We start from the raw sequence: 19652 nt of genomic DNA, 5'->3' as shown, positions 1-19652 counted from the left end.
TCACAAGCACCCTTTTTCCATCTTGTGTCACGAAATTGTGTTTTTGAACCCCAGTATAAGATTATATAAAAGCTCTTTATCATGCATATGAGAATAGCCTGAGAGACTGGGTCAAATTTCACTTTTGTCAAGGGCCTTTTATGTCATAACTCTAAATCACCTGGCAGGGACAAAAATGCTTTAATGACTTTGAAGTCCTACCACATTAGTGACTACCCACTTGATTTACATGGAGAGAGGAAGGATGGGAAGAATCCAAAAATTATTAATTTACGGATCTTATCATGAGAACTAGGAGGTCTAGGGGATGGAGCACTGGGACTGAAATCAGGAAGACTCGAGTTCAAATTTAGCCTCAGACACTTTACTAGGTACTTAGAACACTTGATCTTGGGCCAGTGACTCAATTTCTGCATCCATTTCCTCTTCTATAAGTAGAAAACACAATAATGTATTCTCCCAGGGTTGTTGTAAGGTGCAAATAAGATAATTATAAAGCCCTTGGCATAGCCTGGCACTTAGAAGACTATATAAATGTTAGCTAATACGATTATGCTTATTAAACACAAGGCTATTCTATTAGCACATACGATTGAGAATTACCTGAAAATCGCATTCAAGAATAAAGAACATATGCACAGTGTATATGTGTATGTACGTGTGTTACCTTAACTTTCCAATTTGAAAATCACTTTCATGATTACAGTTGCAATTAATGGGTAATGATTTTTACTCAAGCATTCTTGACTTTATAGAATCAAAATCAGGACAGTATATACAAATCTGAAGTTACAAAACAAGTGAGTTAACATAATTTTTTTTACATTATTTATAGATTCTTCACTGTATACATTTCTAAGGATGTCTGGGATAAGATCTCTAGAAACCATTACAGATCGGAGGATCTTTAGCAGAAATAGGCTTGGGTTGATATACAGCAGAGAAAGGAGACAGTGATATGATTTGTCATTCATGGACAGTGGGAAAATAAATGTCATCCTTCCTCCTTCTCCTTTGCCTCAACCAAAGCCTTTCCCATTTCTGTTTCTTAAAGCCTGAAATCCCTTTTTGAGGGTATATAATCTTTCTGTAGACAGCAGGAGATCACCCTTAAAATGCATAAACCCTAGATGAGGTAATCATAAATTAGCAAGATGAGGGAAGGAAGTTGTGTTTCATGTCTGAGCATATTTGTGTGTGTGTGTGCGTACATGTGGGCATTGTGTGGGAAAGAGAGACAGAGAAAGATAAGGACTCTAGGAGCCTCAGACCAAGGAGGGACACAGAAAAAGAAAGGAAGAACAGCCAATATTACATTTTTTTCAGGGCTTAGAAGAGACTTTGCTCTTACTGGGGTCCTGATTTGGAAGCAGCTGCCACTAGGATCATCTGTGGTATTCAGGTAATATTTAAGATAATTTATATTAATGCTTTCCCACATCTGACTGCATGGCCCTTTCTTTCCTTCCTCCTGCATGACTGCCATTGTCTAGGATCACCTGTTCTCCAAAATAACAAGGTGGATCGTTCCTAAGGCACTCAGCATCCAGAAGCGTCCTCCTCCTATAAACGTTGTTGCTGGGATTTTATTTTTAGCCATGTTTAAGTAAAGTAGATGGTCAAAGAAGGAATAACATTGCTGCAAGGGACAGATGCACTGAGGATAAAAGACAACAGTCAGAAGACAAAGTGAGACTCTGTGGAATACTTAAGGAACAGCTTGAGTCCCTAGCTAAGAGTCCCCAACTCTTAGTCCCTCCGGAGTCAGCTATCTAAGGTCATACATTTCAGAAAAGTTGCTAATTCCTGTCATTGTTTAGCTGTTTTTCAGTCTTTTCTGGCTCTTTGTGACCCCATTTTGGGTTTTCTTGGCAGTGATACTGGACTGGCTTGCCTTTTCTTTTCTCAGGTCGTTTTACAAATGAGGAAACTGAGGCAAACAGGGTGAAGTGACTTGGCCAATGACAAACAGCTAGTGTTTAAGACTGGATTTGAACTCAAGATGAGGCTTCCTGGGTGCAGACCTAGCTCTCTGTATACTATGGTGCCACCTAGCGGCCAATTAGGGATTCCTACATAGATAAAAGAGGGAGGAAGGGACAGAGAGATCGACAGAGACACAGAGAGATCTGACAGAGACAGAGAGTGAGAGAGGACAGAGACAGAGAGACAGGAGAGAGCAGAGAGACAGAGAGACAGAGGCAGGAGAGAGAGAGACAGAGAGACAGACAGAGACAGAAAGAGACAGGAGAGAGAGAGAGAGGAGAGAGACAGAAAGAAAAAGGGACAGAGAGACACAGAAAGAGACAGGAGAGAGAGAGAGACAGAGACAGAGAGACAGAGACAGAGAGACAGAAACAGAGAGACAGAGACAGAGAGAAAGAGAGAGGGGGGGAAGAGAGACAGAAAGAGAGGGGAGACAGAGACAGACGGGGAGAGAGACAGAGACAGGAGAGAGAGACAGACAGGAGAGAGAGACAGAAAGAAAAGGGGACAGAGAGACAGAGACAGAAAGAGACAGGAGAGAGAGACAGAGAAAGAGACAGAGAGAGACAAAGACAGGAGAGAGACAGAGACAAAGAGACAGAAACAGAAACAGAGACAGAGAGACAAGAGACAGAGAGAAAGAGAGAGGGGAGAGAGACAGAGAGAGAGAGGAGAGACAGACAGACAGAGGGGAGAGAATCAGAGACAGACGGGGAGAGAGAGACAGATAGAGACAAAGACAGAGACACATACACAGAGACAGAGAGACAGAAAGACAGAGGGAAGGAGGAGAGAGAGATAGAGACAGAGATAGAGAAACAGAAAGGCAATGAGGGAGAGAGAGAGAAAGAGACACACAGAGAGACAGTAAGATAGAGAAGAAAGGGAGAGAGAAGGAAAGAGAAAAAAGAAAAGAAAAAGCAGACCAAATTACTGAACTTTTGTTTTGACTTGACTTTTTCTCCCAAGAAGAGTAAAGGTTGGACTAGCTGTGTTCTGAGGTACCTTCCAGCTCTATCAAGGTCTTTGATCTTATAAATAAAAGGTGGTTTCACAGCATCTTCTTCCCTTTAACAAGTTCAACTCAACAAGCCCAAGGAAACTGCATTATAGCAGGGTATTGAAAGAACAGACATATGTGACTGCCACACTTGGGTCAGTAATCTTTGAAAGATCTGAGATGACAAGAATGTTACTGCCATGGAACTAGAGAAAGGCAAATATTGTCTCAGTTTTCACAAAAGGAAAGAAGCTGGAATCTGCACACTATCTATAGACTTCTTGGTTAAATTCTTGAATATTCCAGTGCCTCTATGAGTGCTTAAGGATGCAGTGTTCATTGAAAGCCTTCAGTATGGCTTCATGTAAAGTAGGTCATAAATTTATTTCCTTTTTGACAGGTTAACTAGACTGGTAGATAAGAGGAATGTTGATACAATATAAGTATAGTATATTTAGACTTCAGCAAAGCATTTGACAGTTTCTTGTGCGAAGCTTACGGAAAAGATGGAAAGAAATGAGCTAGCTGTGTATAGTTAAGTGATTTTGCACCTGGTTCATCTTTAAACTCAAAGAGCAGTCATTAATAGATCACTGTCAACTTAGAGACAGGTCTCTAATGAAATGCCCCCCAGCAAACTTGTTTGATGTTGTTTTCAGTGACTCAAGGAAAACAGAAAAAGAACGCTTATCATATCTATGAATGACACAAATTTTGAAGCTGGAGAATTCTAAGCAAAAATCAGGTGACAGAATCTGAATCCACAAAGATTCTATCAGACCAAATTTAAGAAGGGCTAAATATGAAGTCCCATAAATGTTTTTTTTTTTTTAAATCAACATCACAAACTAAGATAGGGAAAATGTAGCTAGACTGAAATCCCAGCAGAAGATGATCTAGGAGTTTTTATGGGCTGAAAGTTCTACACAAGGTAACAGTGAAACATAGTAAAAAAGTTAATCCTTTCCATTGATCAACAAACAGTTATGAAATATCTACTATGTGTCAGCATTTATTAAACAGTAAACATTTATTCCATATCTACTATGTGTCAGGCGTTGACGTGCTAGCCACTGGGGATTCAAACAAAAAAATGACAGTCTCTGTCCCCTAGGAAGAGAGAGGATTATAACAAATTCAAAGATAAGTAAATAAAAATACAGGATTTATACAAAATACAATGTAATAGAGGAAGGAGAAGGTACTAGTAGGGAGAATTAGGAAAGGTACCTTAAAGAAGAGCCTCAGGTTCCAAAATGGTGGAAGTGGGATGGGAAGAGTCAGACACAACCGAATAGCAACAAAAGGATTCTCGGGCAGGCATAGGTTAAACTGGACAACTTCCGGGGGGTTTTCTTGCTCTTTGATCCTCTAAGTCTGTGTCCAGGGTTGGGAATTTAGGACTACAGATAAGAGTCAACTAGAAAACCTGACCAGGAATATAAGATGAAAGAACAAAATGCCCCTCCCTTCAAGGACACAATTACCAGGCGGTGTGACCTTGGGGTAAGACACAGAGTGGAGCGGAGCTGTCCTGTCTTATCAGTGTTAACTAGGAAAGGTTTTCTGGGCAAAGATACCAGACTGGTTTGTCTGTTGGATTTTTTTCTTCCTACAATGACATCTACTGGTAGAACATTGTTTGTGAACAATATTCTGTAATAGAAGGCAAGTACAAAAGATTCTTAGATTGTTGTTTCTAAGCCATTTGACTGATGTGGATTGTAGCTGAGAATGTCTCTGTTAAATTCCTGTCAAGGCGGTTCAAATTAAGGTAGCTCCCTACACTGATAACTTTACAAAGACCACCCAGGGGTTGCCTTTCTTTCAAGGCATTGAGATCATCAGTGCTAAGTAGTCCATAAAATAATAAACAGGAAGAGTTTCCCAAGATTGGACCTATACAAGTCAGGGAAATGACAGGGAGGGTAGGTGGTGAAGGCAGTGGTGTCTTGCTTTGGCCACAGTAGGGTTGTGGAAGAGGGAGATGGGTAATAGTTGAGGGGAAGGATGCTACAGATCCAGCATCCTTCCTTTATGGCCTCAGGCTGATGAACTCTGTTCTGGAGAAGTTTTCTGTTTGATTCACCCTGGATAGGTTCAATTGGATGTTTAGGAAACATCTGTTATGAAGCAAAGGTTTCATTGGAAAGTCTTTTGAGTGATCATTATCAAGTGTACTGACTTTTTTTTTTAGTTCCTAAGATTAAAAGAAATTTCTTTAGGAGCAGTTAAATGGTGCCATAGTGCAAAGAGAGCTCAGATTTGGAAGTAGGAAGGCTCATCTTCATGAGTTCAAATATGACCTCAGATGCTTGCTAGCTGTGTAATCTTGGACAAGCCACTTAATGCTGTTTGCCTCAGTTTCCCTTCAGTAAAAATGAGCTGGAGAAGGAAATGGCAAACCACTCTAGTACTTTGCCCACAAAAAAACTCAAATGGGGTCACAAAGAGCCGGACTGGACTGAAAAGCCATAAAAAAATTATTGATTGAGGCAGGACTAGAATTCAGGTCTCTACACTACTTTATTTTTTCCTTTTCCCAATTTCTCCAGTGCTTAAAAAATACTTACTTATTTGAAATGGATCAGATTGAATTGAATTGGCTTGGATTCTCCCTTCCACATGGAGTTTTCCATTTACTGTTGTTCATCTACAAGTTAGAACTTTTGGTAGACCCAGGCAAAGAGCGTTCCAAGGTGAGACTGTCTCTGAGAGGGGCTTTGGAAAAAACAGTAGCAAATAACGGTTCCTGCCTCAGTGTTGTGCTCTGGGAGCCTGCCAGTGGCTGCTGGAGGTCTAACTCAGACATGTAGAATGGCTTTTCATGTGAGATGATGATGATGGATGATGATGGATGATGATGATGGATGATGATGATGATGATGGATGATGATGATGATGATGATGATGATGGATGATGATGGATGATGATGATGATGATGATGGATGATGATGATGATGATGATGATGATGATGATGATGGATGATGATGGATGATGATGGATGATGATGGATGATGATGGATGATGATGGATGATGATGGATGATGATGGATGATGATGGATGATGGATGATGATGGATGATGATGGATGATGATGGATGATGATGGATGATGATGATGATGATGGATGATGATGATGATGATGGATGATGATGATGATGATGGATGATGATGGATGATGATGGATGATGATGATGATGATGGATGATGATGATGATGATGATGGATGATGATGATGATGATGATGATGATGATGATGATGGATGATGGATGATGATGATGATGATGATGATGATGATGATGATGATGATGATACAAGGAGACTGAGAGGCCGTTGCTGTTCTCTGACCTCCCCACTGAGAGGCTGCTATGTTGTCTGACACTTCTCCTCTTCCCTCTGCCTCCACTTTATCTCGTTCCTGTCCACAAGCAACACCTGTGTCAGCAAAGGCTGCCCCAAACTCTTTCAAGTATTATGATCCACAGCTGTGAAGGCTCTTGGAGAATTGACCTGCCCCTTCACCTGGGCATGATCCTTAACACCTCAGTCTGAATTTTGTACCACAGCAAATACTAACTAGTGATATCTGGGAGTGCTCTATCTTTTTAAAATAGAAAATGGACAGTTGCCTTATCCTACCTCCAGAACTCTCCTCCTTTCCCAACTCCCCTTGCTATATTGGAAGAACAGGCAGGAATCTGGGCCCTTGCCTCAAACAGAGGCAGGGACTCATGGACCAATATATACATTTCCATCGCCAGGGGGAGTGTCAAGTGCCCAGGTAGCTCAAAATCAAGCTTAAGCAATAAAAAAAATAGGTCTGAGGTGATGCAGTCTATGGAAGTTTCTGTTCTACAATGTAATCCAACAAATTTAAGGGAGTTGAGGTGAGGGAGAGGGTAATACCAGTCCCTCCGTAGGTTGGGGTTTGGTTTCTTTGTGTCTACTAAGATTTGCTTTTCTAGTTCTGCCCACCAGAATCCCAAAGCTGGGCTTCTGCTAGAGCATATTGATAGCATCTGTGCTTTCAATGTATTTAGGGAACTTTCTCTACTGAGGTAGGTTGCTACCTACTCTGGAATATTAGAATCACAAGAAGTTAAATGAATGTATAAGTATTTGAGATAGGATTTAAACTCATATTTTTCAGATCAAAGTGTAGCATTCTATTCATTATCCTACAATCTATGGATAATTTCTCTCTCTGTCTCTCTCCTCTCTCTCTGTCTCTCTCTGTTTCTGTCTCTGTCTCTTTTCTCTATTTTTCTCTCTATCATTGTCTCTCTGTCTCTATCTCTCTTATCTTTCTCTGTCTCTCTCTTTCTCTTTCTTTCACTCTCTGCTTCTGCTCTCCTCTGTCTCTGTGTCTGTCTGTCTGTCTCTCTCTCTCTCCCACACACACACCCTAAACTCTTCTTTTTATGATAACTTTTTTTAAAGTAGGTGCCTGAGCATCTTGTGTGAGCTAGAAAGTCCTGCAAGACAATTAGCCCTCATAAAGTCTTCTCTGCAGAAACATTTTCCAGACTGATCTCAGAGAGAGAACCAAAGATAAAACATTTGTCAAGTCTCTCCTATACTATATTCCCAGAACTGTGCTGGGTACCATGAGTCAAGTCAATAAGCATTTATTAAATGCTTATCATGTGCCAGATTCTATGCTAAGTACTGGGAATATAAATATAATGAGAAAGAACAGTTCTTGGGCAGCTAGATAACACAATGGATAGAGCACAGCCCTGAAGTCAAGAGGACTGAGTTCATGCCATTTAACCTCAACTGCCTTGAAAAAAAGAAGGAACAGTTCTTGCCCTCATTAATAAAAATGATAATAATAAAAGAGTAATAATGTCTATTGGCATTTATGGAGCATTTATTTGCAAAGGACTACACAAATATTATCTCATTTTCTTCTAAAACAACTATAGAAGGCAGGGATTATTATTATCCTCACTTTACTGAGAAGGAAACTTAAGTCAGACAGGGGAAAAGTGACTTCCTTGGGATCATATAGCTCTACATGTTCAGGACCAGATTTAAACTTAGTTTGTCCTAATTCCAGGATCAGTTATTTATTTTGCTACATTTACTCCTTCCCTTCCCATAGGAGCAGATAACACACAAAAGAAACTGAAGTGGGGGACTCTGGTAGAGCCAGAGGATAAAGGCATTTTCCTTAAAATCCAAGTTCTAAGAAGCAGCAGCTAGGAATGGAGGGATGGAGGGCCATACCCACAAAAGACAGGCCAAAAAAGCAAGGTGGTCAAGGGAGGTGAGAAGAAAGGGAAATTTTGATGCTGGTTATAAAGTGCTTTATGGGTAGCAAAGATGCACAGTGCCCAGAGCACTGGGCCTGGACTCACCTTCCTAAGTTCAAATTGGCCCTTAGCCATCCTCAGCAACGAGATCAACCAAATCATTTCTAATGGAGCAGTAATGAATTGAACTAGCTATACCCAGAAAAAGAACTCTGGGAGATGACTAAAAACCATTACATTGAATTCCCAATCCCTATATTTATGCACACCTGCATCTTTGATTTCCTTCACAAGCTAATTGTACAATAATTCAGAGTCTGATTCTTTTTGTACAGCAAAATAATGTTTTGGTCATGTATACTTATTGTGTATCTAAGTTATATTTTAATATATTTAACATCTACTGGTCATCCTGCCATTTAGGGGAGGGGGTGGGGGGGGTAAGAGGTGAAAAATTGGAACAAGAGGTTTGGCAATTGTTAATGCTGTAAAGTTACCCATGTATATATCCTGTAAATAAAAGGCTATTAAAAAAAAAAAAACAAATTGGCCCTTAGACACTTAACTAGCTGTGTGACTCTGAGCAAGTCATTTTGTCGTTTGCTTTGGTTTCCTCATCTGCAAAATGAGCTGGAGAAGGAAATGGCAGACCATTTCAATGACCTTGTCAAGAAAACGTAGGGGGCAGGGCAGAGTTTCATGACAAGAACTGGCCAAGTGATAAATGGAGTCACAAAAATTTGGACATGACTGAAAATAACTGAATCACCACAAAAATAAAGTGTTTTCCTTAACCCTACATTATGCCCTGTTGGTCTGTTCTCCATGCCCACTGTAGCACATGAAACATTTCCTTCACTACCAGGGATGGCTGCCTGAACCAAACCCTAAGTAATCTAAAAGAGAAAGATGCAGCCAGATGAATAATTCTAGACACATGCACATGCTTAATTCCTATCCCATGCAGTTGGTCTTTAAAAATTGAATTAAATTTTTTATTTATGAAGTCAAACTAGTATGTGCAGGTAGATAAGTCACACAGAGAAACTCTCATCTGGCTAAAAGAGAATGAAAATAGGGAGAAGGGAAGGAAGATGAATTTTAATTGATTGAAAAAATATAATTTAAAAACATTTTAAAAGAAGATGAATGGGAGGGGGAAGGAAAAGAGAAAAAAAATCAAATATTGATCCATTTAATTGGTTTTTTTCTTCCCTTCCTCCTCTTTGTGATATTATTTTGAATTTGAGTCTTTGAGATGTGGACAAGGGAAAGGGGCAGAGTTTGATGGTAATAGTTGACCAAGTGATAAAAGAAATTTCTGAGGAATTGTAAAGTATTGGGGTGGAAAGTATGGAGTAGATTGAAATCCAGATATGGAGTAAAGCTAAGTTTGAATCAGATGTTGAAGTCGTGTTGATTCTTTGGGAAAAGAATAAAGATGAGACATAGTGCTGTACCTCTGGGAGAAAGGAAATCTGGTTTCTAGCTCCAGTCCTGCAAAGTCTCTTAACAATGGGCATCTTCTTTCAATCTGTCTTCCCCTAACTCTTTTTCTGTGCCTTCTGTAGCTTCCTGGTAGCCCACAGTATTGCTACAGGGTTTTATTTTAGAGCATCAGGTCAAGGAGGTGTTACATTTTTAGATCAGGGGATTATAGATTTATAGCTAGAAGCAAGGATGTGCTGATAAATGTTTAATAACTGGCTTCTTGCCCATCTCACTCCCCAAATGTATGCAGGATATACTTTTAAGTTCAATCTGCAATACCAATATTGTCTCCATATCTTTCCAAACTTGAACTGAGAATTCAACTTTAGTCGGGATTCAATAAATCCTTGTGAAATTGAATTCAAGAATAATGTTTTACACCTGCTCTATAGTTTGCAAGATGCTTTTATCTCTCTTTACTAAAGTTGATTCTCATCACTATCCCATTAAACAGTTAGAGAATATATACTGTGACCATTTCACAGGGATAAAAGGTTCATTTCCTTAAACTATATCTTCCCTGACTAATTTAATGGGCAGAGTTAGACCTTAAGTATCTATTTGTATTGTTTCCCAGGTTTTGCTAATTTCACTTTCCATCAGTTTATATAAGTTTTCCAAAGCTTCTCCAAATTCATCATAGTACTGTACATTTTTAATAATATCCATAAATCCTCATTTGTTTACCCCTCCCTCAATTGATGGACATCTATTTTTAACAAAACCAAAATACACTATCTTGGACCTTCCTTTTGTTGCAGATGATCAGCAAGGATGAGAGAATCCCAGGTGTATGAATGTGGTAGAAAGGAGGGGAGCAGGAAAATGTTAGGAGACATAGAAATAGTTGTTTTATTCTTGTATCTAATTTTTTCTTTTTCTTTTCCCATAGAGAAATATATATAGCAGAAGTCTAATAAAAAGGTATGTAATAAGCCAACAACAAAAGTACTATTTTCTTAGGTGGTACATTCTAGAGATTTTCTGTACTCTCAGGGAGTACATTGACACCTGAAAGTATATTAGCTTGTACTTTTAATTGCTTCTTACTCAGGAGTAGTTGGGAAAAGAGTGTCTTCCCAGTAAAGGCTGGGAATGATGCTGATATAGACAATGAGCTTTAGAAAGCCAACCCCCAAATCTGGGGGAAGCCAGGAGAATTTGATATGTTCTTGGACTGATCCAGGACAGCCCCAGGAGATTTCATTTAGATCTATGTGCTTAAGAGTGATAGCAACAAATTCCATTCCCCAGCCTCCTAAGACCCAGCCTTGAACTGGCAGGACCAACTTTAAATTAGATCTCTATTATGCAATAAATCGAATGTTGGACTTAAGAGTTGGAAAAAACTTTGTTAAAATCCCATCTCTGATACGGGCTGGGTGTGTAACTGCTGGCAAGTTATGTGACCTTTCTGAACCTCAGTGTTCTTTGTAAAATTAGGAGTTTGGATTAGATAGCCTCTAAAGTTTCTTCTGGCTTTAAATTTATACCGTTATGTACTTATTTTATATTTACTCCAATTAGTTCATGTCCCTGCCTAGTTTTATTGAATGCTAAATGCATATGATACCTATTGCCAAGAAAGTATGGAGGGGCAAGAGATCAAACTTCTTTGGGATAATTTGGTTTCTTAGAAAAACTCAACAAAGTCATCCCAGAGATTGACAAAGATATGGTCTGAGTTCTAGAAGTGATATTTTGCCCAGAGATTAGACCAGGCTCATTCAATCCCTAGAAAGGCTTTTCTGGACAGTCTTTCAGAATAATAGGAGTTTATCTAGTAACCTTAGGATATCCTTGAAAGAATCATCTGGATTTCTGCCCAAATTCTTCCCTGCTTTGCTTCTTTAATTGGAAATGGGGATTCAGCATCCTCAGTGACTTGGAAAGCAAGGGTGTAAGTGTCTGAATACCTCCAACCTCTAGTGTGCTGTTTGGGAACAACTCTATACTCATTCTTCTCCTCTTGTCTTTAGAGAAGCAGTATGATGCAATGGGTAGGGCTTACTAGATATTTAATTCTGGGCAAGTAATTGACCTTCTTGGTGTCTCAACTGTCTCAGGTGTAAAATGAGGGGATGCACTCAATGACTTCTTCTAAAGGGTCCCTTCAAGCTTTAACATTATTAATCATATGGATTCCCCCCCCAAGCCCATGCCAAACTGGGGGTAGAGAAAGGAGCCACGAACCCTTATACGATTTAGATCTAACCCTCTCAGGGCAATCAGAGAAGTCTCATAGCTATTGTTCTGTTTTCTCCCCCCCCCCTAAAATTGAACTGGTCAGCTTCCAGAAAGGCAGTTGAGCCTGTTCAACAGTTCTTTGGAAGGAGAGATCTGGGTCTGAAATGCCTAAAAGTCTTAATGTTTAACCTATCCAGGGTATGCTGAAGGTCATATTTGCACAGCACCTTCCCTTTCCCTTTTCCATATTGGAATACCTTTGGGGTTCCTCTCTCATCAAGGAGGTCACTGTAAAATACTGTGGTATTATCTCGTGCACTGAAAACTTTCATTATTTATCCCATGTGGAACCAATCTGATTAAACATTCCTGCCAAGGGATTGCTGAGCTAACATGTTATCCTAAATCCTAAGATGCTATGTTAGCATTTTTAACATAGATCTTGTGGAAAGTCAATGAAAGCATAACTTATGAGAATTTAGTTGGTTGGGAAGAGATTGATTGGGCAAGTATGCTTTTCACTATTTTGCTTAGAATACCTGGTAATGGGATTCTTGGATTAATTCAGAGCAACAAAGCATTAAGCATTTATTAAATACTTACTGTGTTCCAGGCATTGTGAGTACTGGAAACACAAGATAGTTCTTGTTCTCAGGTAGCATACATTTTAATGGGGGCAGACAACACAAAGATGACCTTTAAAATGGGAGAGGATGTGAGAAGGTAACTTCCCAATGGTATTTATGGTCCCATAGTGTTTTTTCCTCCTTTCTTTCCTCTTGACTTGAATGGGGAAAAGGGCAGAGGCGCTTGCTTTCAGTGGGTCAAGACATTGGGTGAAGAGGATAATTTAACAACAACCCTCCCAATTCATAACCCTCCCAATTCATATAACTTTAGAATGTTCAAGGGAAGATTTTTCCTCTTATATTTAGAAACAGCATCAAAACCAATTTCCAATCACTCACATGTTGGAAAATATTGTATATTGTACATATTCATGAAATTTGTGTGCATATTAAATATGTGATTATATATTGTTTTGAATTATCTGTGCCATGTCTTTCCTCACTCACCTGTATAAATAAGAAAAGGTTATGATTCAAAGTGATAACTTGGAAACATCAATAGAGAAGGGAGGATTCTTCCCCATCCTCAAACCCCTCCCCAAGCAAGTAGTATTTGTCTGGATACTGGGGTGATGGTGATTGTAGTCCCCTAAGTAGAAAGACAGAGTTAGAAAGATAATTTATTTACTCTTAGATTTCAAATAACTTTTTTTCTAGAACAAATGAAAAAAATCTTAACTGTTTCTTCATTTCTTATTTCTATTTCAGAATATGGAAGCTGAACAGCAGAGGCATGAAACTCTTCACAAAGCTTTTAGATTTAATGTTGACTGGTTTTCCTTTTCAAAAAATTTCAGGGTGGGAGCCACAAGTTTCCCATAATCCCTTGTATTAGCTAACTCCATGCTGTAATCCATCTATTATAGAACATGTATTTTTGTCACAGTGAGGCTTTGACATAATTGGGTCCCTGGAGACCATACTTTTCTAGGTAATATCTAATGAGCAAACTTTTTCAGAAGGCTTGCTCTATTCAAATTCCTTTCCTTACAGTGATGTTCCTTTGGTACTTATAATACCAAATAGTGGGAAAATCTTGAATTTCAAACCAGAACAATTGTGTTTTTGAACCCTGGTTCTTCCACCTACTAGTTCCAAGACATTGGTTGTCATTATTTTCTGAAGCTCAGTTTTTCTCACCTGTAAAATTGAAATGATAACACTCACATTATCCATCTCTTGAGATGGAGACAAGGATCAAATGAGGGAATATATGTTGAAAGTATGTTATAGCTGCAAAGAGAGAGCTATGATATTGTTACCGCCATAACCAGTTCCACTAGAATCGATCAGAGAAGAAAAATGTGCCTTACTTAGTTAGACTGAATTTTGCCCTCTGGCGACTTGTTATTATGATACTCTGGAGCACATCCCAATGATGGCAAGCTAGTCAGTTGTCATAGGGGTCAGTCAGTCCTAACTACCAGGTGGGCCACTCACCACTGCTCCTTGTCATAGCCACTGGTCATTGGAAAGTGATAAGCTGTCCTACTTAACAGCAGGAGGAGTCAGCTCATGGTCAAAACTCTCCCTACTCAGCTGTAGACCAGAAGGAGAAGGGAGCAAAACATAACCATTTTAGAATGATTTATGATCCGGTTTTTATTATGTACTTATTTTTCTTATCTATATTCTATCTAACCCTTCAGCAAAGTTATCAGCTCATGGCTTTGGTTTTGCCTGTTTAGCTATCAAGGCATTTACTCACCTTTCTAGAAGCTGCCCCTAAAATTTAGATTAAACTACTACCATCATTTACTCTGGGTGAAAAAGGCACTGTTTCCCCTGAGATTCTGCTTGATCCTCCATTGAATGATAAGCACAAATTTTCAATGCCATTTTATTACCTAAAATAGATGTCATTAAAAATATTTTAGTGATATTATGTGTACATCCAAGCAGATCCCATTTTCAAAGCAAACAGCTTCCTTTCTTCACTGTCTTGTAATGCCTACCATTACATTCTAGCTTCTTTCTTTTATCCCAGTTCTCAGTTTTAAAGAAAGACAACCTTGGTGATTTTCACTTACTCAAACTTTAACATTGGTGAAGATCTTCCCAAGGCTTTTATTGGATTCTCTAGGTTTCTAGCTCAATATTTTCCTTTCCTTTTTCTCCATTCTAAGATTATTTTTTACTTGTCAGGAAAATTTTAGCAGAAAAGAGTGTTTGTGTCAGGTTGTGGGTTACAGAATGGGGTTTATAGCAGAGTGACTTAGGGCACCAAACTTTGAAGGTCCTGACAGTGTTATAGGAACAAAGAGTTTAGAACCATTTTAGCAGGAATAATTAGTTAACTTAGAGAGAAGGCCAAGTTGCGGCCTCCTTCCTAACCCCCCCCCTATAGGGAGACCTTGCCAGAAATGGTCATATGCCAGTGTCTCAGGGCCTGTTTTCTCCTCCCTCTTCTCCAGACTAAATCTTTGTAATATGTCCACTTATAGTTCTGGTGAGAAGCAGTAGGACAAATATCAATGGAAAAGAGGTTAGGGTTAGGGAAGGGAAAGAAGCTGACTTAATGTTAAATGGCTAAGTGAAGGACCAGTCCTTATAGGAAAGAATATATGAGAATGGCCCTGCAGTAGCCAGGAAATAAAACTGAAGTTGTACAGAGACAGATGAGGTACTGAATTTTGAGGGGGCAGCCTGGAATAGTGGATTGAATGCTAGATTAGAAGTTGGAAACCCTGGGTTCAAATCCTCTTAAATACCAGCTTTATCCCTCTGAATCTCGGTCTTTTGGCATTTGTAAAATGCAGATATTAAATTTGATGATATCTAAGGTCCTTTTAGACTCTAATTCTAATAAAAAGGCAGCCTGGGAAGTGGGACTGGACATAGGGAAGGAAGGCAGAATCAATATATAGAAATTTCCATTTTGGAGGAGGAAAGACAAAAGGAAAAGAGAATTCAGGTCAACACACTGCAAATGGGATCTTTGAGATCTGGAAGAGATGGGCTGGCTAAGTCAGGCAGTCAGTGTAGTCTGGCAGCTAGTGGACAAAGCAATGAGGGCAAGGTAAAGACGAGCCGAGGGATGAGAGTGCAGGAATCATTACTCTTCAAATGATTGGCTCTCCCAAGTCTTCCATATCTGTGAGTGAAGATGTACTCAGGAAGCACAAACCCCCCTTGAGCAGCTCCCTCATTGTCCTGAATTTCTTTTTAATCTACTCTCTATAAAGATTGAGTGCAATGATTCCTTACTCTTAGAAGTTGGCTCTACTCTGATTTGTATCTAATAGGTTACTAGTTACTTTTATTTAATAACTTTGTAATTCCTTCAGAGGAGCAGCTAGAGTCAAGAAGACTCATCTTCCTGAGTTCAAACCTGGCCTCAGGCACTTTATTAGCTGTGTGACCCACTTTCTGCTTTTGTAAAATGAGCTGGAGAAGGCAATATCTTTGTCAGGGAAGCTACAGCTGGGGTCCTGAAAAGTCGGACTTAATCGAGCAATAAGAAGTTAAGTTTGAAACTTTCAGTTAGAGTGTCAAGCAACCAAATCCATATCGAGAACATTTTGAACAGAGAAGTTCATTGAAAAGATTTCTTTGCACCCCATTCATTCCTCAGTAGGGTTTCACTGGGATATGTTTTTACAGGTGAGAGGGCTCATCACAGGGCTCAGAGAGCAATGTCAGCACTTATGTCCATTTCATGACTTATTAGAAGTATTCATTTTTTGATAAATGATTAAAAGATATGATCTGTGCCCAAAAGGGCTATAAATCCATGTATATCTTTTGATTTAATACCATAACTACTTGGCCTGAATACCAAATGAAATTCAAAAAAAAAAAAAAAAGGAAAATGATCTATATGTACAAAAAATATTCACAGCAAGTCTCTTCTTGGACCAAAAAAAAAAAATTGGAATTTGAGAGGATTCCTATCAATTGGGGAATGGCTCAATAAATTATGGTGTGTGTTTCTAATGGAATATTATTGCTCTATGGGAAATAATGGGCAGGATGCTCTAAGGGGAAAAAATACCTAGAAAGAACTCAAGCAAAGTGATGTGTACAGTATACAAAGTAATAGTAATGTCTTGGGTGGCCAGCTGTGAAAGACTTTGCTATTTTCAATCATCCATGTAGTGCAGTCATCCATGACTGCTATAAGGGATTTATGATGAAAAATCCTATCTATACCCAGTGAAGAAAATGGTTGTATTCAAATATAGATTGAAGCATTCTCTCTCTCTCTCTCTCTCTCTGAGGATTTTAATTTTAATTAAGGTGGTAGATCTATTTTTTTTTTTTGCAACTTGACTTTTATGGAAATGTTTTGTAAACCTTTGCAAGTTTTTTTTTTAATTGTAGGGATAAGGGAAAGAACTTAGAACTCAAAAATTTCAAAAACAAATATAAAAAAATTGTTTTGAATGTAACTGGGGAAATATTAAATAAATAAAAATTTAAATTAAAAAAAAAAGAAATATTCAAAGTTTTGGTGATCAGGCTGTTCCCAATTAAGACAGAAATTGATTCTTTAAAATTCAGTTCCAGTGGAAACAATGTTATATAGAGTGGTTAGGACACTAAGCTCCCCCCCTCCCCATTTAAATGTTAATATTCCTGTAATGCTTTATGTTTTTGATTAAATACAGTAGAAAATTGTTAGAAAAGATCTAGGACATGATTGTTGTGGGTGGTACAGATAGTGATACAGATAGAGACACTTAGTAGTCTGTCCTCATGACTGGTTTTAGTCAAACCAATCTACTAGTAATGAAACTCTCCAGACTTAACTTGGCTAACACGTTGAGGTGATAGATATACAGTCCTTACTGAGTTCAGGCTCAGAGCCTTTTTAGCATGGTGCATGACCTGCCAAGCTTGTGCTCCATCATACAGCTGTTACAGGAACCCAGAATTCCCAGTATGTCTCAATGAGTCATCAGAGAAGGACTTTATTGGATGACTGAAGCCATTGTAGTAATTTAGCAAAACCAAACCAATTTAATTCCATTAGGTTCTAGTTATTTTGAATATTGATAATTAAGAATGAATAAATTTAATTGGAGTAAGATAAATGGAGGCAGACTAATGTAATACTGGATTTGGAATCTGAGAGTTAGAGTTCGAATCCCAATTTTGTGGCCTACTATACATGTGACTTTGGGTGAAACCCTTCACACATCTCGTTTCTAAAATGAAGAGGTTTGGAGTAGCTAGCCTTTGTGGTCCATTCCATTTCTATGTTTATAATCTTATGATTAGTGAAGATTCTAACAGGACTTCTAAACACATTAAAGTGAATGGCATTAATTGATTCTTTTATTTTTGACTTATTTTGCTTTAAAACTTATGGCTTTTCTGTTTCTTGAAAATAAGCATAACAATAGTATAATATATTAAATATATTTTTAACAATAATATAACATAATAATGTATATTAGTCAGAGTTAGGGTTTGATTTCTGTTTTCCTGACAAATGAAAGAGAGAAAAGAAGAAAGGACTTTAAAAAGCAAAAGAGAAAAGGAAGGGGAGAAGAGAGATTCTTCCTCAAGAAATTGGACAAGAGTTAGAAGAAAAAAGGATAGAGGAAGAGAAGATTAAAAAGGATGAAAAAAAAAATATATATATATATATATGCATCTGAGTGTATATCAACTCAGCTATTAACAATGAAGACATAGGGAAAGAGATAAGTGTGATGTGTGCATATCTCTCTGAGGGAGAAGGAAAAATAGGAAAGCAATGTTAAATATTTCCCTCACCATTCACTAGATGGCTCTATTAGTCTAGGACAGCTTGGTTGCTTTCTTGAGATTGGTGGTACCCTTGGATTACATAATATATAGAATATTTGTGATTTATTCTTTTAAATTGGGAATTACCTGTTCATATATCCAGATTGAGCATAATGATCAGAGTGTAAAAGAATTTAACTGGGAAAAGGCTTGCTGGGGTGGTGGCTAAACTTTGAAAAGGGCCTGAAATTAGAGGAGAAAAGGTCTGAATTGATAGTGATGGGAATTCTAAGACAATGAATGAACCAACTGAATGCAGAAAGTACTAAAAATAGCCTGGTTGGGATGGAAAGTCTTTGAAAAAGAATGATTTTTAGATAGTATGACAAAAAGAGAAATGCATTCTAGAGGATTTTGAAATCCAGATTGAGAAATAGGGAGACTTTTAGGTTCTGGGAAAAATGAGTTATCAATTGAGAAATGGTCAGGGTAAAAATTTGCCCTTGCCTTTGTCTGTTGTTTTCATTTCCATTTCAGTAGAACTTTAAAATCTCATTCGGTTAAATTTTCCCCTTTTAGGTCATTGAGGAACTGAGGAGCCTTGGTAGGACACATGTGGATTCCCTTCAGTAGATTTACTGAAACTGGGTGGAATGGGGATGGAGGGGAGAGCAGGGGAGCACTTAGGGAGATGGTAAGACACCATAGAACTATCTCCATTGTTGTTTTTCTCTTTGTGAGAAGCTTTTCACATGGAAAGAAGTATAGCTAAATAGTAATAGACTTATTCTGTTTAGCCTTGAGAGCAAAACAAAGAGCACTGTTTGGTTAGGAGCTGCAGGGAGGAAGACTGCAGTTTACTACTTCATCAAATTTAGTTTAGTTGTTTCTCAGTAGTGTTCGCCCATGACCTCATTTGGAGTTTTCTTGGCAAAAATAATGGAGTGGCTTGCCATTTCCTTCTCTGGCTTATTTTACAGATGAGGAAACTGAGGCAAACAGGATGAAGTGTCTTATCCAGGCTCATATAGCTAGTATGTATCTGAAGTCAGATTTGAACTCACTAAGTCAGCAAATACTTCCTACTAATGAGAATTGTCCCAAAATGGAATGGACTACCTTAGTGCTTAATGAATTCCCCATTAATGAAGGTCTTTAAGCAGAGGCTGGATGATTTCTTGGAAATGTTGTAGAAGAGGTTTTATTAAAGGTTAGACTAGTTGATCTTGAGACTTCCAAGTTTTAGATTTTCGAACTCTATGATCATGAATGACCAGAATAGCAGTAGAAGAAAGAACTCAGGTAGAATTAGAGGAAGCTCTATGAAGGTTACTATGATGACTTCCTAGATCCACAGCATTTTTAGAATTTGCAAATCATATAGCCTGACCACAATAA

At 38.4% G+C, this 19652-nt stretch overlaps 1 protein-coding gene across 12 annotated transcripts in view; it reads left to right on the top strand.

Moving 5' to 3' along the window:
• C1H3orf22 (chromosome 1 C3orf22 homolog) overlaps positions 1-19652 on the top strand; it is a 42889-nt gene that overhangs the window by 2006 nt on the left and 21231 nt on the right. For 3 of the 12 annotated variants that reach the window (XM_031956002.1, XM_012543660.3, XM_031956072.1), the window contains exons 2-4: positions 1327-1402; positions 10634-10665; positions 13266-13355. The exons of 1 other annotated variant lie outside the window; for it this stretch is intronic. In XM_031956002.1, the coding sequence (XP_031811862.1) occupies positions 13291-13355 (65 nt within the window). In that variant the 5' untranslated portion in view covers positions 1327-1402; positions 10634-10665; positions 13266-13290. 8 more of the 12 variants (XM_031956018.1, XM_031956014.1, XM_023498217.2 and 5 more) reach the window with 7 other exon arrangements.

Source organism: Sarcophilus harrisii, chromosome 1 (genome assembly GCF_902635505.1).
Source record: "Sarcophilus harrisii chromosome 1, mSarHar1.11, whole genome shotgun sequence".
In the NCBI taxonomy this organism is placed as follows: Eukaryota; Metazoa; Chordata; class Mammalia; order Dasyuromorphia; family Dasyuridae; genus Sarcophilus; species Sarcophilus harrisii.
The sequence above is the reverse complement of the archived record's forward strand: the minus strand, read 5'-3'. Positions and strand labels throughout refer to the sequence as shown.